The 19147-nt window shown below is 39.5% G+C and overlaps 1 protein-coding gene across 3 annotated transcripts in view; it reads right to left on the bottom strand.

Moving 5' to 3' along the window:
- The window catches only part of Grm1 (glutamate metabotropic receptor 1), a 365396-nt gene extending 351383 nt beyond the window's left edge, over window positions 1–14013 (bottom strand). For 2 of the 3 annotated variants that reach the window (XM_036168760.1, XM_036168762.1), the window contains exons 1-2: window positions 13897–14013; window positions 11461–12478 (exon numbers count right to left, since the gene is read on the bottom strand). In XM_036168760.1, coding sequence (XP_036024653.1) covers window positions 11461–12160 — 700 coding nt within the window. In that variant the 5' untranslated portion in view covers window positions 12161–12478; window positions 13897–14013. Of the gene's footprint in view, window positions 1–11460; window positions 12740–13896 lie in introns of those variants that run through there. The other variant, XM_036168761.1, reaches the window with a different exon arrangement.
- Between the last annotated feature and the right edge of the window lie 5134 nt (window positions 14014–19147).

Below are 19147 nucleotides of genomic sequence, written 5' to 3'. Positions count from 1 at the left end.
GAGTGTGGAATTATGTTTTTGATGTGTGGTGGAAGAAGCTAGTGTCTACTTGTGTAATCTAGGATGCTTCCTGTGATTAAGCATAGCATTTGGTTTTGAGTTTCCTCATAGACAAAAGAAAAATAGTAAATGTGATACTCTAACAACCAATCAAGATACGTTGTGTTACCTCTTCAAGAGAAACAAATGGTTTCATGGAATTAAAGCATACAAGTTTATTGACAATGGAGTTTATCCAAGGGGATTGAATAACACAGTAAGTAATGAGCTCAACAAAAATGTGAAAAATTAATATCCTTTATATTTATAATCTGACCTTTAATAAATGAAAAAATAGAAATATTAACACACAGTTTAGAAAAGGCAATTCTTCAGGAAGACTAAGCAAAGTTAGGTTTATAATGTTCTGGCAACCTAAGTTTGTGAAGAGAGGTTGATAACGATGATGATAAGAAAACATGGTATACATCCGTTCCCTCAACTGGTCTTCCAGCAAGGGCTATATAGAAGAGAATTTGAGGCTATGATCTCCAGTAGGCAAAGGAAGATTTTAGTGTTTGGGATCCTGGGCCAGCAGGTGGTCAAGATAATGAAAAGCCAGGAAAGCTGGGACTCCTTTCTTATATCTGGAACTGTATCTTGATGGATCAAGTACCAAAACAGTGTGAGCCAACACTGCTGAAACTGTGCCCTGTGGTCTCAGATGATCCCTCCTATGGTCTGCTTGCTTTTTCCTTTCTATCTTTCCATTGGATCAACACAGGCCATCAAATGTTGTATTCAATTATTTCCTCCTCTTCAACAAACTTGTCTACCCTACCACTCAGAGGAAGGACTATGGAAGGATGGTCACACAAGATCTCCCCTTGCTTCCTCAGCAGCCTTACTTCATGGGTTATCTTCCGATCTTTCTTTCCCAGTCACTCTTTTCCAGAAACCTTTAAAACTGCGAAGCCTCTTCAGTCCTGTAGGGTATTTGCTTCTCTCTACCTGACATTGTACCCTACACCTTCCCTTCTCGGGCTTTCTAGGAACCAGATGGCATTTTGTCAGCCTCCACTTCCTCCTATCCTCAGCCCTGCCATCGAGCTTAGAAGACCACAGATTACTGGAAGGGTTGAGGCTAGGCAAAAGTGAGAGCTAATTGCTGTGGACTGGACTTCCCTTACTATTTAGGTGGAATAAAGCTTTATTATGTGGAATGTGATGGCATTCAAGTAGGGCCTTTGGGGAAGTGTAAAAGTTATGAGGGTTCTATCTTCCTGACCAGATTATAAGAATTGATTTATGTTGTTTAACGTCAGGTATTGTGGTGCATTCATTTAATCCCAGCACTTGGGAGACAGAGGCAGGTGGATCTCTATGAGTTCAAGGCCATCCTAATCTACATAGTAAGTTCTAGGCCATCAAGGGCTATGTACTGAGTCCTTATCTCTAAATAAATAAATAAATGATTTAGGTAGTTACTTGTTGTTCATAAATTATCCAATTTCAGGTATGTTGTTATAGTAGTATCCAAGAGTTAAGATAATACTACACCAGGATACCATTTTCACGGCCCCTTTCTTGTCAGCTCTATTTATATCCAACTCTCTTTTCCTTTGGCTTCCACAAGGTCTAGTTTTTCTGGTTCTTCATCTTTCTCCTTCGACTTTTCTAGAATCTTTTATTCATTCTTACTTTCCCCAAAGTACTTCCCTTGTTTATCTTCCATCTTTACTTCTTGTCTCTTGGCAGTCTAATCATATGTTGTGGGTTTGTGCTCACTGTCTCCTGACAAATCTCAAGTCCACCTCCTTTTCCAGACATTGGGACTATAGAATCAATATCAATCTCTCTCTCTCTCTCTCTCTCTCTCTCTCTCTCTCTCTCTCTCTCTCTCTCTCTTTGGTTAGAATCTCTTGACTTCATCTTCCCATAAACTCAACCAGTCTAAAACTGTGCTTCCTCATTTATTTCATACTTAGTTCTATAAAATGTCATGCTTGGAGGCATTTCTAGACTTCTTTCTCTTTGACCTTCAGAATCTCTCAGGCTCTAAATCCTAATTTGCCTGATGTACGTCTGTCAAGTTCATTCACTTCCTGTAGTGAAACTCTTAATATGTCTAGACTAAATTGATATATTAACTAAATTAGTTTTTTCTACACCACATATATTCTTACCATGTTTCATAGCTTCCTTGAGTCCTTTCCATACTCTGTACTCGCTAAACCTTCAAAGCACCATTTTCCAAATCAAAAAATATCTTCATAGTTTCTCTGTGCCTGGAACTTTTCATAAGTTCAACATTTGTGCAAAATACAGTCTGAGCCTGAATTCCTTGGCTTGGTGAGTGTATTTCATCATGATCTAGGCCTTTCTTCCCTTCTCAACTCCATATTCTCCATAATTAGCAACTTTTTGAGTTCCGTGGGCACTCACTGTATTCTATATCAGTGTTTATACTCATATCATTCCTCATATTTTCCTGATGGAGTCAAGCATAGATGTCACTGCAAGGCCCCTGTGACTGCTTCTTTCCATTCTTTCTCAAGTCACTCTTCTCTCTGTGACTTTCCTAACTACTACCTGTTCCTATGGCCATATTATGTAAGTAAAATGCTACTCACTACATGGTGAATGAAAATGAAGGACTATTGTCCTTAAGTCCCTGTGTTTCAATCAGCAGACTTCTGGCACAGAGAAAGTGCCTATTAAGCATTTATTTTACTTAGAAATTTGGCCATGACTTCTTCTTTACCAACAAACCAATATTTGTTGACAAAAAAATAAAAATAACAAGTGGTCTGCTTATTTGTTCAGGAACAGGGGACTCATTTTGTCTATCATAAATTGTCTCCACTATTTCAATACCTAACATCACCTTAGGAACCTTACTATAAACAGGCTCCCTATTGAACATACTATTGACAATTTGCTTATTGCTTTTTCCCCCTTCCATTTAAACACAAAAGAATGAAATAAGGCAGGCACTCAGCTACTCAGGAGACAGTAATCAGGGGATTGCTTGAGTTCAAGATTTCCTGGCCAGCCTGACCACACTTCTCACAAAATACTATAGTCAGACAACAAAGATACTAACTTGGGTTTGATAAGAGCTGTGGAACACACTGACTAAACAAAGGGCTTACGTTTAAGAACACCGTCAGTAGATATGATTATTATGAAAAGATAGAGTAGGGTGTGCCAATCAATGTTAACAAATCATCAAGATATACCTCGCTCCTCCTTATTTTCACACCCCTGACCTCAGAATACCCCACAAGCCTTTCACGCAGATTCAGCTGTGCTAAGACACTCTTAATTTAAGTTACTAGGAAACCTGACAACAATAATGACATGTAACATTTTATTAGCACTACTGTCTTTCATCATCACAACCAACTTATAAGATTTTCTTTTTATTCCTTATGGATGGAAACTTAGTGACTGATTTCTAATTTCCCTGAAATGTAGATTTATATGGAATAACTACTCAAAATGAAAATTTCCTTTCTCTGAGACAATGACAGAAGATGGCCCATTTACAGGATGGTTAACAAGCACATATAACAGGGTAGAGCTGCTCAGATGTAAAATCAGAGACAGATCACAGAAAAAAAAAAAAGATGTGATACAGAACTTCTATGGATATGTGCAAGGTTAAAGCAAGAAACTTGGGAACAAAAGAAGTTGGAAAGGACATTGTGTTGTTCAAAGACTTTCTGTTATTTGCAAGTTCAAGTTCAAGAGTAGAGGATGTTTTAAAATACCAAAATGCCAGAATGTGGTCAGGGCAAGAGGGTCCCTGGAGTGAGTGCAAAGGACATGGAGTTGATATCAACTAACAGCAAATACAAGGATTGTATCAATGAATGTTACAGTCATCCACAACTAAAGCAAGAGTTGATTTTGACAGGATGACACTCATCTGTGAGAATGAGTTTGCAGAGTATAGAGGTACCTCCCAGGAGCTGCTAAATTGCAACAGGATAGTTGGGTACAATTGAAGCTGGAGTAAATGACAAGAACATTAAATGCAGACAGTCTACAAGGATGGGTCATGAGAGCTTCAAATAACCATGGGTTTTGAGAAAATGTCTAACACAAATCTCAATGGCTACTGGCTTTGCTACCAATGAATGTCATGGTTTTGGGTGTGTCATTTACATTACTGTGTGGTCCTAGTTTATTTATTTAAAGCATGAGAAAGTTGTTTTTGACATCTATGCCGAATTCTTTATTTACACTATGAAGTTCATTTCATGTTCAGTTTCTAGGTTTGGGGTCAAGCAGCCAGATACTACTAACTGGTTTCTCGTGCTTGTTCAATACCCATGAGCTGAGAAGACTTCACGTCTCTCATAGAAGTTTAACAAAGGTAACTGAATGGTAGATATGTATGCCAGCTCCTTGTTTTACAAAACACTGCTATAAAGTCAGTAACGTCACACTAAGCATCATTCTTAGTTTACAAATAAAACTGGGGTGCACATAGTATTTTCCATAATCCTTTGGGAATCTGTTTCAGAAATTGATCAAATATGATTTTTAAAAAAAGAAATCCGGCCTGGCGGTGGTGGTGGCGCACACCTTTAACCTCAGCGCTCGGGAAGCAGAGGCAGGTGGATCTCTGTGAGTTCGAGGCCAGCCTGGGCTACAGAGCAAGATCCAGGAAAGGCACAAAGCTACACGGAGAAACCTTGTCTCAAAAAAACCAAAAAGAAAAAAAGAAAAGAAATCCAAGGGCCTATAACTACTTATTTGTTTCTATTTCTTCTGGTATTTTGAGGCTCTTGGTGACAATAATAGTAGTAATAATGATAACAGTTGTTATTTTTATTGTTATTTCAAGTTATGATCCTAAAACCCAGAAAAGTATGTGATTTTGTTTTGGTCTGGTTTGGTTTTTTGGGTTTTTTTTCTCCTTTTTTTATTTATTGTATTTGTGTTTTAATTTTACATATCGGTCATGGGTTCCCCTGGCCTCCCCCCTCCCGCCCCCACCCCCACCTTCCCCCCATTCCCTCCCCTCCATTCCTCTCTCCTCCAGGGCCAAGACTCCCCTGGGGATTCAATTCAACCTGGTACTAGAGAGGTCCCCAGGAAAGTATGTGATTTTATAGTTGGCTCATGTATTCATTACTGAATTTCATTAGAAAGGAAATAAGCCAGATGTAGTGCCCATTCTCCTACCACTTAGAAGGATGAAGTAAGGGAATTGTTTTGAATTTCAGTCAGTCAAGCCACACTGAATTCTGGACACTATGGGACTCTGACATTAAAAGAAAAAGAATGGTTATTTAGTAACCAAAGAATTTATGCTCCTCAAATTATTTTGTTTCACTTGCTGGTTAAGAATTTTATTTGAATTATTTAAGGAATTAGTTTCTAATTATCCATGTTCCCCTAAATCAGTAACTTATTGGCTATGAAATTAGCAAAAGAGCAAATCCTAAAATCAGTACATGAGCACTTCTTAGCACCAAGTTACTTCTTGAATCAATAAACTCTTTTTACAAAATATTACTATTGTATTTGGTATAACAGTACCAGCAAGTTAAGAAGGCAAATATTCCTTTAAAAATGAAAAAAAAAATGTAAGTTAAAATTCCAAGTGTAGATACTTACAAAAATTTGTTGAATATATAAAAGAAGCAAATATTTCTACATAAATTCAAAGTCTGATGATAACTCTCAGATGGATGAAACAGAGATCATTTTGACAAGGCTTTATATTCTGCCTTCAATCTGGTTTTTCAATTACAGTTTCAATGAAAATTGACAACCTTGATGAGATGTTGCTTCCAATGTAAAAATCAGAATAGTTTGAACTACAAATCAACACCCGCCCTTTGGTTGTAGGTACTCACCAAATTACTTTGTGTGCTGGCCTCTCCCACATCAATTAATACTCAAAACAGTTCCCCACAGCCATGCACAGACATCACTCTAACCTAGGTGAGTCTTCAATGGAGGCTCTCCTCTCAGAGGACTCTAGGATGTGTCAAGTTGACAATGAAAGCTAGCACTTAGAGAATGGGTTTGATAACTATAGTCAATATAAGGAAAAATGAAGACACACATTCAAAGGTATAAACCCAGGATTGCTTGTGTTAAAAATAAATGCTTGTGTTAAAAAATAAATGTGTTTATAAACTATATCTAGGCACAAAGTAACACCTGATTTTTATGGTTATTTGTGTCTTCAAAGAAAATGTCTAGTTTGCTTTCTCTAATTTAAACTAGGAAATTATGTAGTACAGTTTTCAAAAATCACCTTGTAGAACATTAAACACAGAAGTTTGAGGTTTGAAGAAACTAATGCACAAGCATAAAATATATGGGTGAATGAATTAGATGAAAACAAGGGTCTACCTGGATGCAAATACTCTTAGTAAATCACAAATTAAGCACCTCCCTGTCTTTCTTCCTCACCTTTTATCTTGCTAATGACAGATTCAAGTCAGTTGTCTTTGAATCAGGTTTAATTTGACTTGGATGTGCTTTTCTTGAAACCCAAACTGACACATGGCAAGACCTTCCATTACTTGTCCTTCATGTCCATAAATACTCAAAGAATCTAAGAAGTATCCACATCTGTCCTTAGTTTCCTGGCCCACACCCACAATTCTAAGTAATTACTCCTGTTTATTTTCTCTGCCATAGACTTTCAGTGCCGCATCTACCTTTCAGAAATGCTATAATCCCAAATAAAAGGTGAACGAAAATTCCCTTGTCTCCACCTAATAATTATACTAAAAAACATTTTCTTTCAGTGTTTCCTAAACATTGATGAACTGTGTTCCAAATGTCAAAGCTGCAATGATTAGTTGATTAGTTGAATGCCTGTTGACTATTTCACATGTGGTCAACTCCACCCTCTTTAGACTGTAAACTAGCTAGTAACTGAAACTTCCTTCAAAACTCTTACAGTTTTCTATGCAGCTAATGTTCATGTGTGTTGAATATCTGTTGCAATGACTTTTCATGTAAACTACACATAGTAATCTATATATCTACCAGGTGGTATGGTTTGGAGTGGAAGAACATTCTCCTAGGGTGATTCACACTAGCCTAAGTGAATGTCAACAGTATCTTGGAAGTAGTTCATGGTATATAGTATAAGACTTCACACCTGATATTTTATTCAGGTTTTAGTGTATATTATGACCTGATGACATAGAGCTGGGATGCTTGGATGAATTAAAGTCCCAGGAGGTACCTCCAGATTAAAAACGCTGATTTAAGAAAAATAAATTTATATTTAAAAAGGAAACATCACAATTCTATTATTGTATATAATTGCAGTGATAGTAACAAAAATTAACAGATGTTCAAGGGTAGAAGGAAGCAAGATATGGCTAATGGTAGTAATACAGAATTTTAGATTTTTGAGATATTAATTTGTGTAAAATCTGCTTGAAATCAGCAAAATGCAAGAGGAAAACAAAAGATAAATAAATGAATTTGTGAGGAGAGAATTCGGTGATGATAAATGTCAGCTAGAAGAAGAGCCTGGGTTGTCTCAAATGACTCTTAGTCAGCAGAGAGGAAATGCTAGAAACTTCAGGGCATCAGCTTCAGGGGTTTTGAAAATGACTGAGTTATGTGCTTCTGAAATTAACTACTAAATCATCTCATTAGAATTCCTCTACAATTAGATGGTCTAGAGATTGAATGGGAGGAAAGTGGTGCTAGCTTTAGCATCTTTCACGTGTTGGTCTAAATAACCTTTCAAGACACTACTATTCCTTTCTATATGATAAGATATAACAATTCATGGTAGAACTTCCTGTGAAATAGATTGCAACTAAGACAATAAAAGAAAGATCCTGGAAAATGAACAGGATCTATGACAATAGACACCCTCAAGTAGAAGTTAGTATATGTAATTTTGTGAGACAAATCATGCTTAATTTATGTATCTATGACTTACAAGGAATATCTTCTAATACCATGAGATTTTAAATTGTTTTACTTCAAGTGGAAAACTGTTTCTAAAAAAGAAAAAAAAAGCAAAAAAAGGCCAATTGCATATAAAGTATGAATACATGTCAAGAGAAATGTGGCACCAAAATGAAACCCAACTACTCAAAAAGTCATCTTAAGGAGGACATTTGCCGAATGGAAACATCATCATTAAAATCACTGCTTGTCTGCCTACCTGAGACAAAACACTAAGAATAAAAGTCTTAAAGCAGACGGAAATCAATCCAACCCTAAAGAAAACTTGTTAAAGCTACAAACTGAAAGAACACGTTAATGAACTTTCTCAAAGCTTTGGACTTAATCACCTGAAATTGTTACTTTTAAAAGTTGTTTTATACTTTTGGAATGATTGATTTGACTTTTGCCCAGCAATCTTTGTTTCATCAGAAGAATGGAATAAAATGTCCTTAGCCGAGATAGTCATCTTAGAAGTGGTGGTTTTACTACTCCGTGCATAGCATATTTAAAGACACTCATCTCAAGTGAGCATCCCGAATGGATTTGAATTTTGTTGATACATATACCGGGGTCTAGTACCTCAATTTTCCTCTTCCTCTTCAATCTCACAATGTTCAGGAAGCAATCAAGAATGGCTTCTGGAGCCTCTGCTGAAAGAACTTTATGTACACCATTTCTCTCTCCTGTCAGTTAAACTGACAGTTGTCTCGGAGAGTTCAGTACAAATAATGGAAGCTTGAAAACCATGTAAAAGAATGTAACTACTAAATTCCAATGATGAACAACAAAACAGAAAATACCTCAAGGCTTATTTCATTGTAAAATAAGGTAATAATTTAATGTAAAATAATCGGGAACAATGAACATATACCCCATCCTATGGATTTTTTAAAAAGTCATCAAAATTAATTATAGAAATTAAAGTACACTTAGTGCACCCACTTTCAATGTGAACTATACTAGATTTGTTCCTGATAAAACAAACTGGTAAATTGACCAGTGAGTGGTTGATTTGGAAAGGAGAGGTAAAATAAAGGTCACTAGAGGCTCCAGGATTTCTAAGCTCCAAACTCATATATTGAGACTAGCATTCTCCCTTGGTGAAGAGTGTCCAGATGGCAGAGACATCCCCAATATCTGGTCTTCACAGCTTCTTGACAGGAGACTGCCACCAGGAGGTTACCCCATCAGTCTGAAGGCAGGAAAATTACTATGTGAACCAAGGAAGTGCACTACAGTCCCTGAGAAGCAGAGGGCAGAGGCTTAGAAAAAATAAATTTACAGTTGGTGCTTCCTTGAAGGAGCTCATACAAAATTTCTTTGGAGTTTGAAGAATGTAAAAGCAATTTGAGTTTCACAGGTAAAACGTGTTATAAAAGGAGAAACCAATTCCCATTAAAAGGAAGAAAGATGTATATCTAAGTGATGATGCTCTATGAGCAAGATGTAACCTGGAATTAATTACAATGTGGAGACACCTTCCTTGCCACACAACAGTAATCAGAAGACACAAAAGAACAAAGCTACCCAAACTAATCAAGGTAGGTAGTTCCTCAACAAAACTAGCAAATCCAAGTCCAATATATTTCCAAAACATGATTCTCTTGTCAGAAAAAAAAAATCTAAGTTAGCAATTATTTTAGTAACATAATTCTTTTGAAAACCAGACTTAAGAGGTGAAAGTCTCCTATTGTCTTCCTCCCCCAAATAAGATGTAATATGGGAAATAAAGCTACTATAAAAATGATGAATTATCACTCCCTCCTGAAGAAAGAACTCATACTTCTGATAATGGTAACCAATTATTAAGGTCAATAGAGGAAGAAATATCCAATACTCAAATGAATCACATGCAACCTGGGTTTTGCTATTCCTTGTCGATTCATCTTCAGTGCTGATATTTCACACATCTCAACTCGTGCTTTCAGAAGGGTCTACCTAGGTACTAGAAGAAACTGCAGTGCTCAAGTGTGGTAAATTGGCATTTAAACCTTAAAATGTAAATAATTAAATGCCAAATTCAAAGTTGCAGTTCAAAGAGGAATTAGTTTGTGTTCAAAAGAGGTATGAAAAGGCATCACTAAAAGCCAAGATTCAGGAGCAAGGATCAGGAAACAGGAAGTTTTTTGTTTCTTTGTTCCATCAGCCAAGTCTGGAATTCTGTGTAAATCTACATTAGTTTGGAAAACTCTGTTCCCTTGATTGACAGATCTGTTGACATCAACTAAAGCCAGCACACACTTGGTGACTAAACATGGAGCAGTTGGCAGTGAAACCTTGTCCTTTCTTTCGCTATTTTGATTTTAAGGAATATGACCGCAATACTTTTTAATCTCTTGTACATGTCAGATAAATACTTGTGAATTGTTGTCTTAGAAGTTAATTTCAGCCAGGTGCTCCGTTTCCTTATAAACCCTCCAGGGGAAGTTAGAATTGATGAGCTCAAAATCTCATTTTAGCCAAAATCTCACATAAGCTTCAGTGAATAGAGGAAAGAACATCTTTTATGTGAGAAGTCTCCACGGATTCACATCTATAATGTTCTGAAAAAAAACCAAAACTTTAACCTCAGGTCAGACTACTTCATTTTTCAAAACCCATTTTAAATCTGATCTCTGCTGTCCTTTGGTTGGCATTTTATCAATGGTCTCTCTTTAAATTCTGAAGAGCAAGGTCATGAAGCTGAAAACTATAAGCCCAAACTCAACTCCAAGATATTGTCAGCACCATTTCTCATTTTTTTAAAAAAAAAAAGTTAATTTGGGAGGGGAAGGGGTTATGATTTTGGCACATGAAGTAAGGGAAATAAACAAATGTTTAAAATGTTTACTTTTGTATGTAAGGTATTCCAGAATTTAAAATTTTTCCTTTCTGATATCCTAAGGAAGATGCATGAATACCCCATTTCCAGGGAAGTTGTGCGTGCGTGCGCGTGCGTGCGTGCGTGCGTGCGTGCCTTTGTGTGTGTGTGTGTGTGTGTGTGTGTGTGTGTGTGTGTGTGTGTGTGTAGGAGCACCAAAGGACAATGGAGCCTACCTTCAGACGTTCAAGATAAAGCGCACAAGCTCACATTTCAAATCCACAGGAGAAGACAGAGAGTAGGGTGTGCGTGAGTGAATTACTCACTTTGACAGCCCGTTAAGTTTGAGAAGGCATTGGCCACTCATTGAAGGGAAATCCAGTACCTTTCCCTTGGACCAATAAGCCTACCAAATACAAATACAGACTATGAGGGTAAACTACCTTAAGATCTGTAAGTCAAATCTACAGTTGGACACCTTTGCATGCAGTTTTCATATCTTTTATACTCATCCCCCAAAACACCCTGGAATACGGTTTTATTGCACTGTAATTACCAAGAAAGGAAGATAAAAAAGCAATGCCTAGGTGGGCGTGCACTGAGAAGGGTAAAGTCAGCTTCCCGCTGTGCTAGAAATAAACAGAGACTACATACACTACATTCCTGGACACAAACCATACAATTCTTTGACTCTCTTGGTAGTTTTCTTTCCCAAATATAGTGCCTACCTTCCGTGTGGACCGCGGAGACGTAGGTCCAATTGTAACGTTTCACTATGTCAAGCATCGCCCTTGCCTGCAAAGTGTCAGAAGGGACCACCCTCAGGAAGTATTTGTACAAAGTTTTGTCGCTCAGGTCTATACTTGTGGCAGAATAGGCGATCTGTGGGATGTCGAACAGCTGGAGAAGATTCTGAACTTGAATGGCCACAGAGCTGGAGCCAGGGCCGATCACTCCAGCAATAGGCTTCTTAGTCCTGCCTGGGGGGAGGGTCTGGCCATCAGGCAGGCAGCGATTCAGCCCATCCTTCTCATCTCGGATGGAAATCAGAGAGTCCCTGATGAACTCGATGCTCTGTTCCAGAGCCACGGAAGAGTGCCAGCAGGAGTCCCGGATCTCACTGCCCAGGGTGATGTTGGGCAGGAGCACCGGGTCTGCGTTGATCTTATCCAATGTGTGGAACATGGCCTCCACCCTCTGGATACCATACTGTTCTCTGATCTCCCCACACTTCCTCTCTGGTACCTTCTCTGCTGGAGGTTGGTGATGGACTGAGAAGAGGGCTCCAATGATGACATCTCCGTCCATTCTGGCCACGGAGCGCTGAGACGAGGCACCCGCCAGCAACACTTTTCTGTCAGGAATTCTGGGCAAAATACTCATCTCCAAAAAGATCAGTGGGAAGAAAACCAAGAGGAGCCGGACCATTGTGGCGGAGACGCGGTACACCGCGGGCCAGCCGAGTTCCCACGCCGGTCCTGCCTGCAGGTTCCCAGCGTGAACCACCCAGACGTCCGCTGCTGCCTTTCTATGCTTCGTGCCTTTGACCAACACAGCTGGTTCAATGCTTTCTCTGCCTCCACCACCTCCTCTCTCCTCTCCGCTTCCTCGGGCTGGTCCTCCGCGACCGCTCCCACACCCTGGGGGCGTTCTTAGAGGAAATCAAGTCCCGGTTTTTCACTGGTGCCCGAAGGTGTGTAGATCAGGTGTGCAATGCGCGGCGTGTTAGTGGCCGTGAGCTGGACGCTGATGATGAAAGAGGGAAGTCAATGCCAGGTCATCGGAGGAATTGTGTTTAAACTCTGGGATCTGTGATGTTAACTAACTATTGTCCCCGTCCAATTGACCTCAACACATTCTTCAGAAACAGCTAGAGAGGAAGCTCTGGTCAGGGACAGAAGTGTTGTGCCCTGCTCGCTCGCTCGCTACCGGGGTCCTGAGAGGTGCAGAGCCCTGCTGACCCGCCCCCTCCTCCAGCCTCAGGTCCCTTCTCTGTCCGTCCCTCTAAACCTACCAAGCTTTCTCAGGTGATGGGGGAGGCAAGGGGAGGGAGAGGGGAGGAGGGGAGGAGCTAAATCCTTCAACCTCAGAGAACTTTCCCGGATTTGAAAAGACCAACTTTTTCCCAGAAGAAAATTTGGGAACTCTTTGCAAGGTAGAAGCGCTCTTTTAAAAGCAACACAAACAATGGAAGCACCTTTTACTTTAACACCTAAGGGTTGAAGAGACCCTGACACACAATTTTAGTAGTAAATGTAAATGCGACAGCTTGTGAAAAAGCCATATTAGTTACTAAGGCAACGCCTGGTCGTCTCCCTGTCTTGGGGTTTGGTATGTTGCACCCCGTAAGAAATGAGGCTTCCAGTAGAAGTAAAATAGATAACTTGTTTTTCGAGATGGGGTTGGAGAGAGGGGGTATCCTGCATCCGCCTGTGTACTGGAACCTTTGTGGCTTTGCATCGCTATAAGAAATGGAAAAAGAGTAGCTGGCCATGAGGGGGTCGCCTTTGGCACAGCAGCCTGAGCCACTACGCGGTCAGAACCCTGGACAGCGCTCCATGCTCGTCGAGACACCTTTCCTTGCAGCGCCTTCAAAGATGCTGGAAATCCTTGACCTCCCTTCACTCTTTCTGCCTCTTTTCTTCGCCTTATTCACACTATTCACACACACACACACACACACACACACACACACACACACACACACACACACACACACACACACACACACACTCCCTTTCTATCGCCTCCCTAGTATCTCTCCACCCTCATTCTCTTCCCCTGGCTGTTCTGCAGGTTTACACTTCAATCCAACTGCTTTGGGGGTAGAGGCACCTGCGGGGCTGAAGTTGGCTCCCTCTCCCGTCCCTCCCCTTTCTCAAGGTGAGAGTCAAGATGAAAAGGGGGCTGCGGGAGCAGGCTGGGAGTGAAAGCACGGGAGGGAGGCAGGGCACAAAAGAGAGAGGAATCCAGCCAGACGCCCACCCATCGATCCCCATGGCTTCTCAGACATGCAGGACTAAAGGAGATAAATAAACGAAGATCCTCCTGGATCCAAGAGAAAATCCAATAGATCAGAACACTACCTTCCATTGCGGGTGGGCTTCACCGCGGGAAGATGTCTGCTCACCTGAACCAGTTTGGGGTATGTACTCAAGACCTACCTGAGTCCGGGTAGACAGAGCTATTGGTCCCCAGGTCAGAGGACTGCAGCCGCCCTCGGTGGTTCGCAGACACCTCAGCTCCAATCCAGACCGTGCAAAGATGCGATCTGGGCTGTACACTAGTGCCCTCTTTCTTCAGCACTATTTTACCGCAAGGGAAAAAAAAAAGAAAAAAGAAACGGGGGGGGGGGGGGGGGGGAGGCAAACTCAAAAAAAAAAAAGCAGGTCACCCAAGGTTTGTCTAATATCTAATGTATAAAAACCAGTCATCTGATAAGAAGGGAGAAGCTAAAGAAATGCAGAAGCTATTATTTTCCCCACTGCTGAACTGTCTGAGAGGCTTTAAAGAGGCTATCAGACACATGGATATTCAGTAATACCTGGCCAGAGGAATGAGGGGCTCAATGGGCTGGTTTGGGGTGATTATCTTTCTTTGCATTTATCTCAGGGACTCACATATATTTTTTTTTCCTCTCTGGAAATGAGATCCATACTCAGAAAAGCAATGTGTGAAGTATGTGTATGTATCTAGGGAGAAGGCTCTGTTGGCAGGTTGCAAAGAAGATGGGAAGAGATTCCATGGGGGTGGGACATGGGAAAGGAGGAATATACACATCCTAACACAGGATGAGCCAAATGTGGAGTGGCAAGCCACACCCACCTTTTCCAGGTCAAGATGTATCTAAATTGAGAACAAGAGGTCACATGAAGACAGTGGAGTGAAAAACACTTATCCGAATTCCTCCCAGACTGCCAGCACCTTCCCGACAGGTCTCACAGTGTCACCTCTTTCTGCATGAAAACTGGAAGTTAAATCACATTCCTCTGGGGGACAGGGTGGATGAGCAGAATGAGCCCTGGCTTTTTTAGAGGTAAAAACAAATGACATGGAGCCTTTCTACACTTAGTTAAAGCTCTTTGGAGCAGAAACTAACCTGTGTCAGGACCCTTGATCACTACCTCGTTCTCCTCATCTTGGTATTAGAAAAGCTGTCCTGTCAGGACCAAGGGGATGGGCCATGTGGGGCTGTGTATATCTTCAACTGTGTGTTCTGTCAGAAGTTGGGAAGGGAAATGCCTCCAGTCAAGAACAGAAGGTCTTTCTGTTCTGGTTTTTGTGTTTTATTTCCCTCAAGTGTCAGACATTTCTGGACTATTTTCTTAGGCAACCTAAAAAGGATTTCCCTGCCCCCCCCCCACTTTCCCACAAAAAACGAACTGAAGCAAGTATGTACTCTATAGATTAAAAGGTCTCAGTACTTACTTCTGGGGGGGAACCCACATATTTTCTCAAGGGAAAGAGAAACACATAAGTTTTGGTCTTCATATACAGGGTAAACTTATTCTGTTTGAATTTTCAGAAGAGCAAGCTAAAGCTATTCATAGTGCCCATAGTATCTCACATTCTCTAACATTTGAGCTTAAATTTTAGATCATGTCATTCTGGCTTCATAATCTCTAAACATGATTTTTTTTTCTGAACTTTTTCTCAATTATAGCATTCCATACACAAATTAGTAACTATATGTACTGGCTAATTTTGTGTCAACTTGACACAAGCTAGAGTTATCAGAGAGGAAGGAGCCTCCGTTGAGAAAATGCCTTCACAAGATTGGGTTGTAGGCATGGCTGTAGGGCATTTTTCTTAATTAGTAAATGATGGGGGAGGGCCCAGACCATTGTCGGTGCTGCCACTCTTGGGCTGGTGGCCCTGGGTTCTATGAGAAAGCAGGCTGAGCAAGCCATGAGGAGCAAGCCAGTAAGCAGCATTCCTCCATGGCCTCTGTATCAGCTACTGCCTCCAGGTTCTTGCTCTGCTTCAATTCCTGTCCTATCTCTCTTTGGTGGTGAACTGTGGTGTGGAAGCATACGCTAAATAAATCCTTTCCCCCCAAGTTGCTTTGGCCATGGTGTTTCATCACAGAATAGTAACCCTAACAAAGATACTGTGATTTCCCACCAAATAAAAGAAAGCAATGTCCTTGCAGTCCACAATTATCTTCAGTATGTACTCCTTGAAGCTCAAAGTCTTTGATGTATCATATTTCTATCATTTAGAAAAAACTGTCTACTACTGAAGGAATAATACTGTAGGGATTAAAGATTTCTTTCAAATGCAGCATCTTGAAATTATCAATTAAATTTTCCTTTTCATTGTATTTTATATTAACTAGATTTTCAAAAGCAAGATTATTTTATACTGCTAATAAATCACAAAAATTATATATATACATAATATATACAACCTTATCCACTTGTTAAAGGTACATGAATTGAAAAGTACCAAGAGTATTAATATGTATTCAGTACTGATAGGGTAGTATATTGAACTTAACACATGATTTGTTGGTAGTATACCAAAATGCCACCAGTTTTGCTTCAGAGATCTACTTAATCTAAGATGTAGTAGTCATCAGACAAAAGATTATCTGATAAGTAGCCTAAGATAGATCTCAGGACTCCACACAGTTGTACATCCTGCAATTTCAGGGCTGGAAGGCTAAAAGAGGGATTGCCATGAATTTGAAGTCAGCTTGTGCTGCAGAGTGAGTTCTAGACCTGCCTGGAATACATACAGAGTGCTGCTGTGCATTGGTTCCTTCCCTGTTGCTGTGATAAAATGCCATGGTCAGGGCAACTTATAGAAGGAAGAGTTTACTTGGGCCCATCATGCTTCCTGAGGATAAGAGCTCATCAGAAGGGGAGGTATGACAGCAGGCAACAGACATTGAAGCAGGAGCAGGAAGCTGAGAGCTCACATTTTTCACGTTTCAATACTTCAGCAAGCAGAAAGCAGAAAGAGCAGAATAGAAATAGTAAGAGGCTATATATTATACTCTCAAAGCCCTCCCCCAGTGACAAGGGGAGGCCTCTAGCAAGGCCACAGCCCCTAAACCTCCTTGTGGTGATTTGAGTAAGAATGCCCTTCATGAGCTCATATATTTGAATGCTTAGTCATCGAGGAGCAGCACTATTGAGGAGGATTACAAGGATTGGAAGGTATGACCTTGTTGGACTCTCTGTCTCTCTCTTCCCCTCTCCATCTCTCTGTCTGTCTCTGTCTCTGTCTCTCTCTCTCTCTCTCTCTCTCTCTCTCTCTCTCTCTCTCTCTGTCTCTCTCTGTCTCTCTCTCTCTCTCTCTCTCTCTCTCTCTCTCTCTCTCTCTCTCTCTCTCTGCTTGTGGATCAGGATGTAGCTCTCAGCTACCATTCCAATGCCATGTTTCCTGCCATATGCCCCCTGTCCTGATGACAACAGACTGACCCTCTGAAACCATAAGCAAACCCTCAATGAATGCCATATATACATCTAAGAGTTGCTGTGGTCATGGTGTCTCTTCACAGCAACATAGCACTGACTAAGACAGTCTTAATCAGTGCCACCAACTGGAGACCAAGCGTTCAAGTGGGTAAGCCTATGGTGGATATTTGCCATTCAAACCACCATACCCTGTCTCAAAAAAAAAAGTAGTCCATATGCTGCTGTAAAAATAAATACAACATAATAATATTCATCTTGTGAATATATGGTAACAAAGCAAATATTGCCCACATAATTACTCCCTCCTTCATTATTAGTAATACATAATTATCATTGAATTCTTCCATAAAAGATACTATGGAGGAATAAGTCTAGATTATAAATAAGGGATGTTAAGAGTTTCCCATAAAATCTGTTGGAAATTCAAATCCTTCAAACAAGAAATATAAGAAAGAGGAAAAGCAATGAACAAGTTAAGTGTGTATTGGAAATTATAGTGGGCTCTAGTGGGCATTTTGAAAATTAACATTTACACAGTCATTGGAATATGGAAGTGAAGTATACACAAGAGATAATAAACTCATTACTAAAGAGGTAGCACTGACTGAAAATAGAAATGGGATCAAAGAAGGTCTTTGTAGAAAATTCATTTGTGGAAAATTGATATATAATGTATTACTAAGGGAATATAATGGATGTTAAAGGTAGATCAATGTCACACTCTGATATTTTTCATAATATCATGCTTTTTCATAAACTACCTTACTCTATGGACAATTGACTTAATATAACATTTCTTACATGCCTACATTTAATTCAGAAGCATAGCAGAATAATTCAGGTCCCAGTGAAAATTTTCAGTTTATTTATTCAATTCAGTTAAGTTGAGGAGTAAATTGCTGTATCAAGACTGAGCTTTATGCTCTGAACCATAGAGAAAAACAATTATAAGATAAAACTTTACCTTCCAAAACATAAAACCATTTTGATAAGATGTGATTGAGGAGCTAGAGAGATGATTCAGTGGATAAGAATACCTTCAGTTTCTGCAGAGGACCTGGATTCAGTTCCCAGCACCTACATGGCAGCTCACAACCATTTATAACTCCAGTTGTGGGAGATCCATTGCCCTCTGTGGCCTCTAAAGGCAACAGACACATGCATGATACACAGACATTCATGCAGGCAAACATTCACATACAGAAAATAAAAATAAACACATTTTGAAAAAAAAAAATAAACTGCAGTTGATTAGCAATGCTATATATTCTGTTATTTTATTAGTGTGATTAGTTAGGTAAGAACAATACATAAAAATAAAATGAAAAGCATCAGCCACCATATGCAGTTAGAAAACATCAAGGAACTGTGTGCTTTTGCATATGGACTAGGAGACATGTGTTTGGACACATTTTGTTCTTCCACAACAGTCAAAACACTACTTTTTGAAGTTCTGAAATATGATTAAGGAGAATAAAGCAACCACAGTTATTCTAGAAGCACAATAATGGCTGCAATTACTGTGTGTTACATTCCCTATGGTATTACCATGTCTGATTAATGTTACATGCTTATTTATTGAACAAATGAATGGATATATTGTTTTTAAACATGAAAATAATTACTTTCTGTTAGTAACTTTTTCTATGATTTAAGTTGCATTACCAGATCTCTTATTCTTTATTTAACATAGAGAGAATGGAGTTTTTTTGTTCCTATCTCAAGTGTAAACAGATAGTCCAATTATCACTTAAACTCTCTAAAACTGTATTTATACTGCAGATGTTATGACATTTAAATCACTGAAATATTTTTCAAACTTGACAAAAAAAATTTTATTTACTCTCCTCTTAAGTTAACCAATAATAAGCAAAATTTTAAAACTTATATATGAAAAAAGAAGGTAGTAAATAAATGTCACATAACTTTCATCTGATGTTGTTATAAAGCTCAAAATGCCATTTGAAAATATTCTTAAAATTGTTATGAC

This window comes from Onychomys torridus, chromosome 19 (assembly GCF_903995425.1).
Source record: "Onychomys torridus chromosome 19, mOncTor1.1, whole genome shotgun sequence".
Lineage (NCBI taxonomy): Eukaryota > Metazoa > Chordata > Mammalia > Rodentia > Cricetidae > Onychomys > Onychomys torridus.
This window is presented reverse-complemented; position numbering and strand designations above follow the sequence as displayed.